Source organism: Chlorocebus sabaeus, chromosome 18 (assembly GCF_047675955.1).
Source record: "Chlorocebus sabaeus isolate Y175 chromosome 18, mChlSab1.0.hap1, whole genome shotgun sequence".
Lineage (NCBI taxonomy): Eukaryota > Metazoa > Chordata > Mammalia > Primates > Cercopithecidae > Chlorocebus > Chlorocebus sabaeus.
The window spans coordinates 33,905,879-33,917,243 of record NC_132921.1 but is presented as its reverse complement, the minus strand read 5'-3'; the positions used below and the strand labels follow the sequence as shown (position 1 = coordinate 33,917,243).

Genomic DNA, 11,365 nt, shown 5'->3' with positions numbered 1-11,365 from the left:
GAGGCCTGACAGAACAAGCCCCTCGGGGATGGGCGGCAAGCTGCACTTGCCTCTGGGACCCCACCAGGGATGGGCCCTCTGCGAGTCCCTCAGCCTCAGGGAGACTGTTTCATTCCTTCCAAATGAGGATAAGGAAGCTGCCTGCCCTACCTCAACAGCCTCTGAGAGCGCAGCTTGGCCAGGCCTTCCCGTGTGGAGCCCACACAGTGGCGCACTAAGATGCTGGCAGTGTTTTGACCTTTTACAGAGCTTGGGGTGACTGAGAATGGTTCCTCCAAGGCCCTCAGAAGATGTGATGGACTTGAATGACACGGGCCTGCAGCCCTGGGACACGGGACAGGAGAAGCCAGCCCTGACACCGATGAACTGGCAGTGGATTCCAACAGTGTGCTCAGTCTGGTCTGGGCTTATGTGCTTTCTATGCTGAAGAGCAAATACTTTTCCTTTGAGAATGAAACTGGGCTCCTTATCTAGACTGTGAAGGGGCCCGTGAGGACACAGAGTGTGACTGGAAAGGAAAGTCCCAACTGGCCCTTAGTGCAGCCCCAGTGGCTGTTTCCTTCTGAGAAGCTCCTTCCTCCAGCTCAGGCACCAACATGCTGATCACACCAGCCCAGAAACAAAGAGCAAAACATGCTTTTCATCCCACGTGGAATACAGTATGAACAAATTACTCTCCTTTTTCTATCAGTGTGTGTGAAGGAAAAAGACTGTTTTCAAATGAAGCTTTTCTTTTTCCTAATGATGAATACAGAGTAGATTAACTTAATTTGTGCTAGACTCCAATTTAATTCCAGCAACAGTTCACAGGCCATATTCACAGAAAAGTTAATCTGGGCTTTATGAGAGGTAGCCATTTTCTTTCTTTCTTTTTTTGTTTTGTTTTTTGGAGACAAGGTCTTGCTCTGTGGCTCAGGCTGGAGTGTAGTGGCACCTTCTTAGCTCACTGCAGCCTTGAACTCCTGGGCTCAGGCAATCCTCCCACCTTAGGTTCCTGAGTAGCTAGGACTACATAAATGTGCCACCATGCCTGGCTAATTTTTAAGTTTTTTGTAGAGATGGGATCTCACTATCTTGTCCAGGCTGGTCTCAGATTCCTGGGCTCAAGCAATTCTGCTGATTCAGCCTCCCAAAGTGCTGGGATTACAAATGACAGCCACTGCATCCAGCCCATATTCCTTTTTAAGGAAAGATGCAGAGGTGTTAAAGATTAATATCAAATTGTCCAGGCATGGTGTTTGTTTATGAAATTATGGGCCCTCTGAGAGGCAACCAAACACACACACGACTTCATTTCTTTATTAATTCCTGCCTCATCATCTTTTCTCATTGATGCTCCTTAATGTTAAAGGAATCTCTCTCTCTCACACACACACGTAAGACCAAAACAAATATCTTGAACATGCAAAAAAATAGTGTGCACTGCTGAATAGTGTGCACTGAATAGTGTGCACTGAATAGTGTACACTGTTGAATAGTGTACACTGCTGAATAGTGTACACTGCTGAATAGTGTGCACTGCTGAATAGTGTACACTGCTGAATAGTATACACTGCTGAATAGTGTGCGCTGAATAGTGTGCACTGCTGAATAGTGTGCACTGCTGAATAGTATACACGGTTGAATAGTGTGCACTGCTGAATAGTGTGCACTGCTGAATAGTGTACACGGTTGAATACTGTGCACTGTTGCAGTGTGATGTGCCTAGGGCATCAGGATCTTGGGAAAGCTCTAGGTTTTTGGCTTCGAAAGAAAACTGCATGTTGAATAACAGGTTTTTACATTTATTATTGTTGTGTATTTCCTCCCCTTTTTGCACTACTATCTACGCTGAGTGATCTATTGCCAACTGGCAGCAATTCTCCAAATCAAAGTGTGTGAGGAAAACACACTTGTGCAATCCTTTTTAACAGGAGATACACCAAGTAATCTGTCTGTCTACTTCTGTTACCCAGAAATGAAACAACTTGAAGGGCTGCTTGGCTGGAGGGGTCCGGGTGGGAGTGCATCCTGCCCTTAGTCGGAATCCATGGTGAACAGCTGGATGTCCTGTGGGTTCCAGTACAGGCCGACTGCTGAGTTGTAGACAAGAGACCAGACGTAGGGGATAAAAAACTCCTCAGGCTGCTCCTCTTCCACATATTTGAATTTCAATTCTGGAAATTTCTGCAATGAAAATAAGATGATTTTATAATCCCACAGTTCCATGCACAAGCAAAAGCGGTGGGAGTTTGCAGGTGGTGCTGTGGTGTGCGGGAAGCTCACCCACCCCTGCCAACTGGTCACAGGACCTGAGAGATCTGGGGCTTTAAAATATTTCAGCTGTCAAATGGCTCCTGAGAAAATGTGAATTACCGATGGGGAGAGCAAATAACATAATGGGTCCTGGTTGGCTAATGTCAGTTGGGCTGATAGTTCCCTGCTAGGGACCCCACCCATGGTTAAGGTATGATGAGAAATATCCCAGCTGAGACATGGACCCTGCCTGGGAGGCAGACAGGGCTCAGGCTGATATTCCCCAGAGTGTGACGCTGGGGACTGGCTCTTGAGAGGCACTGTCCTTAGGGTTCCGTCATTCTGGAGGTGAGGACCTTCCTCTCACAATCCTGAGCCCTGATGTGAAGGGGTAGGTGTGTGCCACCAGTGGAGGGGCTACTCTGGAGGAGCAGGGGTCTGGGGTGGCCAGCTTGCTTGGCCATAGCTTGGCCTCAGTCTCTTCCTCCTTGGAGGCAGGAACAGTGGCTTCGGCTTTGCAGAGGGAGCCCGAGGCTGCTCCTCATGGAGGGTAGGAAAAGGCCTAGGCCTGGCTCTACAAACACCTTGTGGGTGCCCTGGTCTGCAAACTCCAGTCCTCTGCTATGTAAGAAGTCGCGCAGCTCAGCAGCACTTGCGTTTTAGCACATCACTGGGATTCGGGCTTTTGATTTTCCACTTTTACTCCTGACCTATTAATTTCAGCCAGGGCAGAGGAAGTGATTCCACTTTCAGCAGCTTGAGGAGCGGCTAGAGTCTACCCAAGGCCCCTGGGCTGCTCCTTTGCCAAGGCATCGCTGGCAGGAGTAGCTGCAGCTTGGTGACCCTTGTCCCAGATTGGGTGGAGAGAGAGGGGACAGGGTCCTGGGAGGAGGAGTATGGTGGAAGGCTGAGAGAGGGGGCTGAAATAGAGAAAGAGAGGAAACCCCACACTTCCCCACATGCATCCATAGCCGCACTTATTATATTACATTGGAAGGCATGGCCCATAGGGCAGAGAGGTTTTTATCTGTTTTGTCAGCTGCTGCGTCCCCAGGGATATTAGCCAGGCACTTAATAAACAGATGAGTGAATGAATCAGTGAAGCAATCAACCATATATTGAGGGCCAACTATGTCCCAGACACACTGTAGATGCTTCATGTGTATTATCTAATTTAGTCCTTCTTATGGGAGTCCATTCATTTGTTCATTCACTCATTCTTCATTCTACTGACTCTCTGCTGCCAGGTACCAGGCAGGCACTGTGTGGGCCAGGGCCTAGAGATATGGAGGTGCAGTGGCCAAACCTAGCTCCTGTTCTCACGGAAGGTAAATCTTCATAGAGGATAGAGACAGAAACAGCAGCAGCAGTAACAAAAAATCAATAATAACAGGGCAGCAAGGCAGGGAAGGACAAGGAGCGAGAAGGGAGGAGGTGGCAGCCAGATGAAGGGGAGGTGGGCTCCCCTGGAGGGCCCTGCATGGGGAAGGCCTGGGTGTGAGGCAGGAGGCATAACACACTGGAAGCTAAGGAGGAGATGGGGGAAGAGCACACACTGGGCAGCAGAGGTCAGACTCGGGAGCTGCACATAAGATCCCAGAAACCTCTGAAGGGCCTGAAGGCTGCGGCATGAGAATGGCACTGTGCAGTGGCTGCTCCCATCACAGCGGGGAGAACTGGAGGGCATGGTGCAGCAGGCAGGGGCAGGAGCCTGGTCCAGGGAAGCGGGAAACAGGCCTGAATTAGGATGATGCTAGCTGGGTGGATTTAAAATATATTTAGGAAAGGGGAGGAGCAGGTAGAGGAGCTGCATGTGTATACACACACCCACACCCACCACACACTCACACACACATTCACACAGACACACAGATACACACACAGACATGCACACACAGATACACACACGGACACGCACACACACATACACCACAGACTCACATACACAATACAAACAACGCATACAAAACACACACATCCACACCCACAACACACACAACACAGACAACACACCCAGACATGCACACAGAGACACACACACACCAGACACACACACAACCAGACATGCACATACAGACACACACACACACAGATATGCACATACACACACCACACATACAACACACAGATACATATACACACACAACACACACAAAACAGACACCCACACACTCACAGGTAGACACACCCAGACATGCAGACATGCACACACAGACACACACACCAGACACAGACACAACACACACACAGACACACCCACAGACACACCCACAAACACAACAGAGACACAACACAGACACACACATGGACACACACACAGTAACAAGAATTTTAAAGTAACATTTACAGTGATTAAAACTAAAAGCATCTGGACCAGGTATAGTAGCTCACGCCTGTAATTCCAGCACTTTGAGAAGGCAAGGCAGGAGGATCACTTGAACCCAGGAGTTAAAGACCAGCCTGAGCAACCTAACAAGACCCTATCTTTACAAAAAATTTAAAAATTAGCCAGATGTGATGGTGCATGTCTGTAGCTACTCGATAGGCTGAGATGGGAGGATTGCTTGAGCCCAGGAGTTTGAGGCTTCAGTGAGCTAGAATCATGTCAGTCCATTCCAGCCTGGGCCAAAGAGTGATATCCTGTCTCTAAAAATAATTAAACCAAAAAAATAAATTAAAAAAATAAATTTAAGAAAACCAACAAAAAACATCTAAGTGCTGGGTCTTCAGAGTTTCAGAATGATCAGAGAGGAACACAGCGAAGCTGCAAAGACTTTGTGGCAAGAGTTACATCTTGAAAAAGTGTGTAAGAATTCCTAAAATGGAGGGTGTTCTGGCCATTGATGTAACTTCAACACATCAGACAGCACAGCCCCTGTCTGCTAGGGCTTCAGTGATCAGCAACTCCCCACTTCGTGGCTACCAGAGTGTTATATAAATAGGCGCCAAGCTCCAGCACTAAGATCTCCCCGCGCTCTGCACCCCCACACTGCAGTCCTCTTTCCAAAACTACTCTAGTTCAATGAAACCCGAGCCTTTTCAGACCATCAGTGTTTCCTTCAGGCTCTCTGCCATTATCAGGGCAGGCTGGAAGTCTCCGTATCTGCTGATGACATTGTTCATGACTGCAATGGAGGGGACAACTTCTTTAACTAGCCTCTTTGGGTCAGTCTGGCTGACAAAGTTTGATGAGCTCAAGATGTGGCTCTATTTCCAGCACTTGCTGGCATGAGCCAGAGCTCAATGAGGCCCCAGCTTTATCTTTATTTATTCTTTCCCTCTTCTCAGCTGACACCTAAGGTCCCCAGCTTTCTATTCCCTCCTTGTTCACTCCTGAAGTCCCCTTGTCCCCCACCTTCCCTGCACAGTGCTTTCTGGGTGTTTCCTAACTGCTGGTGGGGGGGTCTCCTAGGGCCTGGAGAGTTTGGGAGCCTCCTCACACACTGTGTTGATTCCAGCCTGACATGGGGTTCTCAGGTATGTGGGTGCTTAGAGGAAAGTCTTCATCATGGAATCAGGTGTCTTAGAGGTACCAACACAATGATGTTCTTTTCTGTGAAAAATCAGCATTTGTAGCACGAGGCAACAAGTAGCTCCCATCAACCCGTGCTCCCCACACACCACGCCTGTCTGAAGCTCCCATGGCATCCTGGTCAGTCACCAAATGTCCCGCTGAGGCCAGTGTCAACCCCACGAAGAGAAGGTAAATTGGAGCTCAGAGAGGCTCAGTGCCCGGTGCAAGGTCGTGCAGCCTGCTGGAGTGGAGTCAGGTTTAAAGCCTGGGTCTGACTGTGTGCAAAGTTAGTTTGAAAAGTGACATCAGAGTTCCGGCCACCCTAATGATTCGTCCTTAAATTTGATTCTCTTAGGCTCCATGAAACCCTTCTGCGTGTGAGGCACAGAGCTCAGCACGCTGCTGGTCCTTAAAAAAAGAACCACATGACGGCAATCATGAGAGGACAGTGGTGCTATGTGAAGAAGAAATGAAACTCACCCATAATAATGGAGATGAAAGTCCTAGTTCTTAGATGGCCTCAAAGTTTAGAAAACCTCACACGTACTCAGAGAGAAGAGAGGGGCTGGGTGGGGCTGCAGAGTCCCCTCACGGCCTGTTTTCATTGAATAACGTCTTACATTTCTATGTGGTAATGTCGCTGTTAACACGCACTTCTCATTGTTAGAAATAAAAATGACTCGAAGATGTGAAAGCCTTTCTCCATTCAGTGACTTACGTGGGGCTTTTCCCACGAAGGCCTTAGGTGCGGCTGTGAGGCAGCTTACGCGGGGCTGCTTTCCGCATCTCTAAGGAGGGTGGAAGGGGAAATAAAACCAACAAACTGTAAACTGCTCTCAGAAGAATTCCTTCCAGCTGAATTACAGAAACTTAGGCAAGAGCCGCTGCTAAGTTTATGGGCTGGCAGTAAGTTTTCCTGCCCTCATGGCTTTGGGGAAACTCTGACGACTATTCCGCTAGAAGGAGTAATGAGTCAAAGACTGTCCTGAAATCCTGCAAAAGAGGATCTGGGAAAAATACCTGGCACCCCCATGACTATCCTTCCCACCACCTGGTACAACCAGAGGTGAAAATGCCTCAAGTTGATGTCGAAACAATAATCCATTTCACCCTCCACAAAGGCACAGGACATCTCTCAGCAACAGAGATCTTTCCTCTAATTGGAAAGTACACACTTTGGCTAGTAGTAACTATGGCTTTCAAATGCTGCAAACAAAATCTCAGGAACATTCAGTATATAGCATATGATAGTACACAAAAGTAGTATAAAATAGTATAAACTATCTGTCAAGAGAAGACATGTGTAGATTTTATTATGAAGTTATTCTTCAAGCTGATCAATCATCATTTCCATAGAAGTTCCCCATAAAAAATAAATTCTGAGATTATACCTAACATTTATAGCTAATACAACTGATTACCTATTACGTGGCAGGCGTATTCAAAGAATTTATATATAGTTACTAATTTCATCTTTGAAACAACTAGAAAAAGCAACTCCAAAGGCAGGCAGATAATTTGAGTTTCAGTCCCATCTTTTCGCTTTCACTCACTCAGTAAATACTTACTGAGGGCCTAGTGTATAGTAAGCGCAGGACCAAAAATACAGCCACTAGGACACATGGGGTTCCAGCCTTCAAGAGCTAAAAGGCCAGTCCTTATTAGCTGAGTGATCTTGGACTAGTCTCACATTCTTGCTCAGATCAGGCTCTTAAGGTTTACTACACTCTGAGGCTTGGAATGTAGCTATCCTTCCTACTTCACAGAGTTGTACTGACAATCGGATGAGATAAGCCACACGAAGGGTTTGGTATAGTACCACCACAGAGTTAAGGATTCAGTGAATGTTGGCTATGATTACTGACATTAAAATGACATGCAAGTGTAAGGGATGCTCTTATAATGTTCTATAATCAAGCCTAAAGACTAGACATACTATGATGCTTACTATGGCCTGGTCACAGTGAAGTCTAGTCTTTAGATGTGATTAGAGAGCCCATTTCTCTTACAAGCCCATTTCTCTTATGCACCCAAATGGAAACTTCTCACTTGGCAACTGACTCTTAATACTAGAAACAAACCTCCCTGCATGAAAACCAGACAGAAGTGCTGACAAATGGCTTAAAGGCACTGCGCTCACCTTCAGCAACATTTTTAAAGAACAAAGCTGTTTCAGTAAGAGAAGGCAGGTTCTGAAGAACTGCCTTCTTTCTCTGTCTCAGAATCAGGCCCAACTGGAGGGGAGAACATTGGTCCTTGAGTGGGTTTATGGCTATGGTAAGGTGGACAGAGAGGTAATTTCTTTTCTTTTTTTTTTTTTTTTGAGATGGAGTTTCACTCTTGTTGCCCAGGCTAGAGTACAATGGCATGATCTCGGCTCACTGCAACCTCCGCCTCCTAGGTTCAAGTGATTCTCCTGCCTCAGCCTCCCTAGTAGCTGGGATTAGAGGCATGTGCCACCACACCCAGCTAGTTTTTTTGTATTTTTAGTAGAGATGGTGTTTCTCCATGTTGGTCAGGCTGGTCTCCAACTCCCAACCTCAGGTGATCCACCCGCCTTGGCCTCCCAGAGTGCTGGGATTACAGGCATGAGCCACCACGCCCAGTCCAGAGGGTAACTTCTACCATGTATGTGACATTAGGCTTTTGCCATCTCATGGGGCAACTATGAATCTAAGAAGGGGTAACTTCTGCAATGTATGTGACCTACGTGTTTACATCTTCCTGTAAGATCGTGCAGCACGTTCAACAACATCCAAGCTGAGGCATGGCAGCTAACTCCCTGAGCCGCACGGGGCTGTGGGGGCTGTGGCTGACCAGGAATGAAGCCTTCTGCTTGAAGTTCACAGAGACAGCCCAGTAGGAAGCTGAGTGGAAGTGACTTTGACTAGAGCTGCCATGTACCAGGCACTTCCTGCTTCACTAATGACCACCCTATAAAAAACAAAAGTGGCCTCTCTTGGCTCACTGGCTTCTTGCCTTCACAACACTCAGTGCAATTGGTGCTTCTCTTATTTATTTGTTGACTTGTGCACCATTTGTTTCCCCAACTAGAACAAATACCGGCTCTAAGAAGGCAGGGACTTTATGAGCATCTGGCATGTCACTGACATCTTAAGACATATTTGCTGAATGAGGAATTAAATAAGTGAATGAATGACGTAAAATCTGCACAAAAATCCTGTGACACAGGTATTATTAACTCTATTATAGAGATTTAAAAAATCAAGGTCCCAAAAGGGTAAGTCACATGAAAAAGAGGCCACAGCAGTGAGTGGTAGCGCCAGAAGCTGAACGAAGCTCAGGCTTTTCCTCTGGAGCCTCCCCAGGGTCAAAAGGGACCTAAGTGTGCCCTTCTTAAAATGTCTGTGGCCAATGTGGCCACTAGGTTTTCATGTCTTTCAAGTAATAATAATGAACTTCAGATGTTTCTTCAGTATCCTCCTAACTAGCAACTCACTAACCTTTTGTGGCCGAGTTTCTTCACTGTGAATGATGCGGTTGATCACCAGGTAACCCCAGGCTGGGGTCAGGAGGCCTTGGCTCTGTCTTGGCTCAGCAGCTGGCAAGCTGGGCAGTTTGGGGCAAGTCATAGCATTTCTCAGGACTCAGTTTTCTAGCCTTGTGAAAAATGAAGGACCTTTGAGCTCCTTCCAATTCTGACTAGGTGTGGTTTTATGAGATGTGGTTTTATGTTTAGACCAATAAGGTCTAAAGGTGTATTCCCTGCCATGCCTCTAGGCTCTGCAGGGTTCACTTGGAGAAAGGGTTGAATGGGTTGGGCCTGGGTTCAGCTGCAACCCTGAAGTCAAGCATTTGTTGATTTCTACTTAGACAGACTTTGCACTGGAGATGGTATCTGAATGTCCTGGGGGTTGACAATAGACAGTTTTAAAGGCTAAGGCTCCCCACCGCTGAAAACAAGGACAAGCTTGAAGCTGCTGTTGAGCCTGGGAGCTCCCAGATAAGTGGGCTGAGGTTCCAGGCGCTGCCCTGTCTGTGCTGGTTAGTGAAGGCCTGGTCTCTTCCACAGACTGGGTTCCCAAACTGCTGTCTCCTAAGTGTGCACCACTGGTCATGGGGGGACCGAAAGAGCGGGTAGAGAGAGTAGCATGAACACACGGCCATTACTGGAAAACCTGAACATGCAGATAGCACTGTGCACGCCCTGAACTACAGTGCCAGCTCTCCTCCCACAGTGAGCAAGGGAGCAGAGAGATTGTTCCTTAGGGTTGTTTGCTTGGAACTTTTCATCAGCACCTAAAAGGTTCAGAAAGGGGAATCATGCTCTGTTTGCTATTTATGCACGTTCTCCAGGACTGGCTACACAGAGTAAATGCCTGGAAGCACACGGTAAGGAGCTTCCTTTTTCCTGAAGGGAGTTGTTTGTAAGGGCAGTGCCTGGGAACACTTTAAAGGGGTGAACACTAGGCATAAATCATAAAAGAATTTTGAGAATGTTATTCAGTCAACCTGGGTAGGCCTGAGCTGAATTTAATTTGACCCCTCTCCAAATCTACCTGTCCATCTACCTCCCTACAGAGCGAGCCAGCATGGTTTGAGACTTAAATAGCAATTCTTAAAAATATGTGCTCCTCCCTCTAAGATGTCTTAGAAGTCTAAAGTACTAAGGAAAAGAAAGACAAAAGGTTTAATTTAGCACTAAGGACACGGGGGACACATTTTGTCAGGACTCAGTCCAAGAAATGTCAGTCTGAATGTCAAATCAACAACCTAGAAAAGATCACCCTTTCCTTTATATCCCTTTGTAGAGAACAATGATGCCATCCTGTGAGGCTAAGGAAAGTCCAACTTCTTCACTTGAGAGTGTCTTCGTCTCTGACGTGGCTAACAAACCCTCTTTGTGGCCCATGGCCCCGGCTGCTCAGGCATTCCCAGGCCCTCCCAGCTCTGACATCCGTCTGGCTCTTCTCTACCCACATCTTCCCTCCCTTGGGCTTCTCAAAACCCCTTTGGGCTCCAGCTAGTGACTCTCAGGTCAACATGCTTTGAAGACTTAGACTAAAGCTCCGGGAAGGCAGAGGAGGTGCCTGGGAAGGATCAGGGAGCTTGGATCTCATAGTTACGGCAGGAATTCAGCTAGAACCGGCTGGCACAGGGCAGGGCGCTGGTTATCTCAAGCTTAGGCTACTTTGGTGAGGAGCCCCTGGCTTTCATGCTTCTCTTTCTGAGATACTTGTCCTGAGACACAGCTCAACAAGGAGAGAAAACCCATCTCTCAAGCTTGTAGTTTGGTCTCAATCCAAAGCTACTTACAGCAATCCTGTTGTTTTGATTTTTGGAGCCAGAGGTAATGCTAGACTCTCAAGTTTGGCCGGAATGTTTTTATCAGCTCCAGTGAATCAACCTACCACAGTGGGACATCCGGACGCCCAGCTCAGAGACAAAGCAAGGGTCTGGTTTGGTGGTGGAGACTTGGGTACAACAAGCAGACCAAAAGCCTGAAAGCCGTCTCTGCTGTCAGTCATGTGATCTGGTGAAAACCCACAGGAAGTTCAGTGAACAGATAGAGGGCACAACTGCAATAATTTTATTACCACGAAAGTTCAATGGAGTTTTCCCCCTTCCACCTCAAGATGATATAAGATAGCATCA

The 11,365-nt window shown here is 47.2% G+C and overlaps 1 protein-coding gene across 6 annotated transcripts in view; it reads right to left on the bottom strand.

Annotated features, from left to right (window-relative positions):
- Positions 1-1,763: 1,763 nt before the first annotated feature.
- Positions 1,764-11,365, bottom strand: part of DYM (dymeclin) — a 398,885-nt gene continuing 389,283 nt past the window's right edge. For all 6 annotated transcript variants that reach the window (XM_007974061.3, XM_007974066.3, XM_007974065.3 and 3 more), the window contains one exon: positions 1,764-2,166. In XM_007974061.3, the coding sequence (XP_007972252.1) occupies positions 2,017-2,166 (150 nt within the window). In that variant the 3' untranslated portion in view covers positions 1,764-2,016. The remainder of the gene's footprint in view (positions 2,167-11,365) is intronic.